This window comes from Gopherus flavomarginatus, chromosome 3 (assembly GCF_025201925.1).
Source record: "Gopherus flavomarginatus isolate rGopFla2 chromosome 3, rGopFla2.mat.asm, whole genome shotgun sequence".
NCBI lineage: Eukaryota > Metazoa > Chordata > Testudines > Testudinidae > Gopherus > Gopherus flavomarginatus.
The window spans coordinates 180,703,224-180,708,480 of NC_066619.1; the positions used below are offsets into that span (position 1 = coordinate 180,703,224).

The following is a 5,257-nucleotide window of genomic DNA, read 5'->3' on the forward strand; positions in this document are numbered from 1 at the left end:
TGCCAATTGACTACAGAAGTCTATCCAATCTTAGTGTGACATCTCATGTCTTGATTCTGGGAAGACACTACACTGTCATGTTGTCTGCTTGTCCCTTGGAGAGTATCTTTTCAATTCTTTTGAATACTGAATCCCCAGCAAGGATCATCTGCCTTCCTTGAATGGTTGGAGAAATCTTTATGGGCAAACTTGCTTTTCCTCTGGGTGTAGCCAAGCTGCCATTCACAGGTGTGTCCTGTATCTCTCTCCGTTCCCTTGGAACAGCTGGATATTGAGAGGTATTTTAAACAGTTTCCATGTTTTGAGGATCTGATATTGATTAACAACTCCTAGCTATGTGCAATTCCTCTGAGCCCTAACGTGTCTGGTTGCCACAGTCTGCCCATCCTCATCTGTCTCCAGGAATGAAAAATGTTAATATGATCTCTTGCGTCTGGTGTTACCCTGGAATCGAGGGAAATGTTACCCCAGAATATGATCAAGCTAATTGCAACCATATTGTGTGCATTCATCCACCACGAATTAATAATATAACACCTTCTAGGTAAGGGTTAGTCTGAATAAGCAGGGCCTCTGGAGGCAAAGTCAAATGCTAGCTGTAGACTTGCAGTTTTTGTTAATCTGAATGGGAGGAGGGGGAAAAAGAGTCAACAAATTGAGACTGAAAGAAAATAAGTGGATGGAGACCTTGAGTTTGGGTACCTTTGCTATTGAAGGTTGTTGACTTAGGCCTGGTCCACACTACAGCGTTAAATCGATTTAAACAGTGTTAAATCTATTTAACGCTGTACCCGTCCACACTACAAGGCACTTTAAATCGATTTTAAGGGCTCTTAAAATCGATTTCTGTACTCCTGCCCAACGAGAGGAGTAACCCTAAAATCGATATTACTAAATCGATTTAGGGTTAGTGTGGACGGAAATCGAAGTTATTGGCCTCCGGAAGGTATCCCACAGTGCACCAGTGGCCGCTCTGGACAGGTAAATGAACTCTACTGCACTGACCAGGTATACAGGAAAAGCCCCGCGAACTTTTGAATTGCATTTCCTGTTTGGCCAGCATGGAGCTCTCAGCAGCACAGGTTACAATGCAGTCTCCTTAGAATAGGAAAAGAGCTCCAGCATGGACCACACAGGAGTTATTGGATCTGATCGCTGTATGGGGAGAAGATTCTGTCCTATCAGAACTGCGTTCCAGAAGACGAAATGAAAAAACTTTTGAAAAAATTTCTAATGCCATGAGGCAGAGAGGCCATACCAGGGACTCAGTGCAGTGCAGAGTTAAAGTGAAGGAGCTCAGACAAGCCTACCAGAAAACCAAAGCAGCAAATGGCAGATCCGGATCTGGGCCAAAAACATGCCGCTTCTACGCTGAGCTGCATACAATTTTAGGGGGCTGCACCACGACAAGCCCCCCCTTGTCTGTGGATTCTGAGGTGGGGGTAATAATCTCACCCATGGCTGAGGATTCAGCGGAGGGGGAAGATTACGAGGAGGAAGAGGAGGAAAACCTTGCTGAAAGCACACAGCACTCCATTCTCCCCAACAGCCAGGAGCTTTTCGTGACCCAGACAGAATTAAACTCCCAGCCCTCCCAAGCCACTAGCCCAGACAGTGAAGCCATGGAAGCGACCTCTGGTGAGTGTACCTTTTTAAATATAAAACATAGTTTAAAAGCAAGCGTTTTTTAATGATTGATTTGCCATGAGGGCTTGCATGCATTAGCTGGCATTAAAGTTACTGGAAAAGTCTGTTAACATGTCTGGGGATGGAGCGGAAATCCTCCAGGGACATCTCTATGAAGCACTCCTGGAGGTACTCCAAAAGCCTTTTCAGAAGGTTTCTGGGCAGGGCAGCCTTATTCCGTCCACCATGGTACGAAACTTTACCACGCCATGCCTGGAGCACGTAATCGGGTATCATTGCATGACAAAGCCTAGCTGCATATGGTCCCGGGGATTGCTGGCATTCAAGAAGCATAATTTCTTTCTCTCTGTCTGTAATCCTCAGGAGAGTGATATCGTTCATGGTCACCTGGTAAAAATTAATGTATTTTATTAAGGGGACAGAGATGACCATTCCTACGGTGATGCTTTCGTGCGACTTAAAATAAATCCTTCCCTTGCAGGTAGCCATGCGGGGGGAAGGGAAAAAGCTGCCCATTCCTACGGGGAGGTGTCTTTAATGGCGCTGAGCTTTTTAGCATTTGACCAGCAGGAATTTTCCTGCTAATAGCCATGCGGTGGGGGTGGGGAAGGGGGAGAGGAGAAGGTTTCAGTGATCTGCCATTATAGCAGACATGTGGAGTGGGGGGGAACACAATTCACAGTATTTCCTCTGCTGCTCCTTCTGAAGGCATAAGAAAAAAAGCAAAAGATGTGCTTTTTAGCAGTTGGCTGGCCAGCAGGAATTTTACCTGCTAATAGCCACGCGGTGGGGTGGGGGGTTGCAGGGGGAAGGGAGAGGGTGATCTGCCATTTTAGATGTAGGCCTTACCATGACTGCCTGCAAGCTGAATTGTAATTCCCGGACCTGGGTCTGTGTTGATCTGTTACACCACAGCCGCAGGCACTAAATGCTAAAAGAATCCAAAGGCGACCTTGTAGTGAAGTGACGTGCTACGTACGGTGAATAGTGTAGTTCACTGTGAAAGAGTATAACCATTGTTCTGCGAAATGTATCTCTTATGATCCTTCTATCACTCTTTTCCCCCACTCATGCAGCTGCAAATTTTTCAAGCCTCCCTACTCCAGCCCGAAGGCTAGCTCAGATGAGGAGGAGGAAGAAGAGGACACGAGATGAAATGTTCACAGAAATCATGGCAGTAACCCGCAATGAAAGAGCTCATCTGGGGGAGTGGAAGGACGTGGTAGCAAACTACAGGAAAGATGCCAGTGAACATGAGGACAGGAGGGACGCTCGAGATGAGATGTGGCGGCAGCAAGATCAGCGGTGGCGGGATGCAATGCTGCAGCTGCTGAGCGATCAAACTGACATCCTCCGAAGTCTGGTGGAAGACCTGCGGGGTCACAGAGTGCCACTCCAGCCCATGTTTAACCTCCCTCAGTACTCACCATGTTCCATATCTTCCACACCCAGACGTGTAAGAATGCGTGGGGGAAGGCTTTCTGCACCCGCCCACTCCACCCCCATGGACAGTCCAACCAAAAGGCTGTCATTACATTGAAATGTCCTTAATGGCCTTTTTCTTCCCTCCTATCCTCCTCCCAAACCACTCCCGGGGTACCTTGTTATTTCTCTTACTCTTTTTATAATTACATGCTTTTTAAAGCAAGTGGGAGGGTGGGTTGGTTACAGGCAATGACTTTATTTCCATAAGCAAGCTGTAATGGAAGGGGGGGTAGGTTGCTTGCAGCAGGAGTCAATACAGGGGGGAGGTTCATGAAGGGGAAACAAACACAGCAGTCACATCGTACCCTGGCCCATGATGAAACTCGTTTTCAAGGCTTCCTTAATGGCCTTTTTCTTCCCTCCTATCCTCTTCCCAAACCACTCCCGGGGTACCTTGTTATTTCTCTTACTCTTTTTATAATTACATGCTTTTTAAAGCAAGTGGGAGGGTGGGCTGCTTACAAGGAATGACTTTTAATAAAGAATACAATCTTTTTAAATGATAGTAACTTTATTTCCATAAGCAGGCTGTAATGGAAGGGTAGGGGGGTAGGTTGCTTGCAGCAGGAGTCAAAAAAGGGGGGAGGTTCATGAAGGGGAAACAAACACAGCAGTCACACCGTACCCTGGCCCATGATGAAACTCATTTTCAAGGCTTCTCTGATGCGCACCGCTTCCTGGTGTGATCTTCTAATCGCCCTGGTGTCTGGCTGCGCGTAATCAGCAGCCAGGTGATTTGCCTCAGCCTCCCACTCCGCCATAAATGTCTCCCCCTTACTCTCACAGAGATTGTGGAGCACACAGCAAGCAGCAATAACAAAGGGGACATTGGTTTGGCTGAGGTCTGAGCGAGTAAGTAAAGTTCCCCAGCACCCTTTTAGACGGCCAAATGCACATTCTACCACCATTCTGCACTTGCTCAGCCTGTAGTTAAACAGCTCCTGACCACTGTCCAGGCTGCCTGTGTATGGCTTCATAAGCCATGGCATCAAGGGGTAGGCTGGGTCCCCCAGGATAACTACAGGCATTTCAACATCCCCAACTATTATTTTCTGGTCTGGGAAGTAAGTCCCTTGCTGCAGCCATTTAAACAGAGTAGTGCTTCTGAAGACACGAGTGTCATGAACCCTTCCTGGCCATCCCACGTGGATGTTGGTGAAACGTCCCTTGTGATCCACCAGTGCTTGCAGCACCATTGAAAAGTACCCCTTGCGGTTTATGTACTGGGTGCCCTGGTGCTCCGGTGCCAAGGTATGGATATGGGTTCCATCTATGCCCCCCCCCAGTTAGGGAATCCCATTGCAGCAAAGCCATCCACTATGACCTGCACGTTTCCCAGAGTCACAACCTTTCGTAGCAGCAGCTTAATGATTGCTTTGGCTACTTGCAACACAGCAGCCCCCACAGTAGATTTTCCCACTCCAAACTGATTCCCAACTGACCGGTAGCTGTCTAGCGTTGCAAGCTTCCAGAGGGCTATTGCCACTCGCTTCTCCACTGTGAGGGCTGCTCTCATCCTGGTATTATGGCGTTTCAGGACAGGGGAAAGCAAGTCACAAAGTTCAAAGAAAGTGCTCTTACGCATGCGAAAGTTCCGCAGCCACTGCGAATCGTCCCACACCTGCAAAACTATGCGGTCCCACCAGTCTGTGCTTGTTTCCCGGGCCCAAAATTGGCGAGCAATGGGTAGAACCTCCCCCATTACCATCAGGAGCTCCAAAGCGCGGGGGCCCGCGGTTAGGGAGAAATCAGTCTCCAGGTCCTCATCACTCTCGTCGCCGCGCTGCCGTAGCTGCCTCCTCCTCTCCTGCATTTGCAGTTCATGGTTCACCATAGACAGCACGAGAATGCGTGAGCTGTTTACAACTTCCACAATCGCAGTACTGATCAGAGCAGGGTCCATGCTTGCTGTGCTATGGCATTTGCTCTCAGTTCACCCAGTAAAAAAGGCGCGAAATGGCTGTCTGCTGCTTTTAGGAAGGGAGGGGGTGAGGCTGTACCCAGAACCACCCACGACAGTGATTTTTGCCCCATCAGGCACTGGGGTAGTAACTCATAATTCCAAGGGTCAGGGAAGACTGCAGGAACTATGGGATAGGTACCCACAGTGCAACGCTCCGGAAAT

At 48.4% G+C, this 5,257-nt stretch overlaps 1 protein-coding gene across 1 annotated transcript; it reads left to right on the top strand.

Moving 5' to 3' along the window:
- Positions 1-1,172: 1,172 nt before the first annotated feature.
- Positions 1,173-3,286, top strand: LOC127047818 (uncharacterized). The gene is made up of 2 exons (XM_050946633.1): positions 1,173-1,638; positions 2,724-3,286. The coding sequence occupies exons 1-2, from the start codon at positions 1,239-1,241 to the stop codon at positions 3,185-3,187; spliced, it is 864 nt and encodes a 287-aa protein (XP_050802590.1). The 5' UTR covers positions 1,173-1,238; the 3' UTR covers positions 3,188-3,286.
- Positions 3,287-5,257: the final 1,971 nt, after the last annotated feature.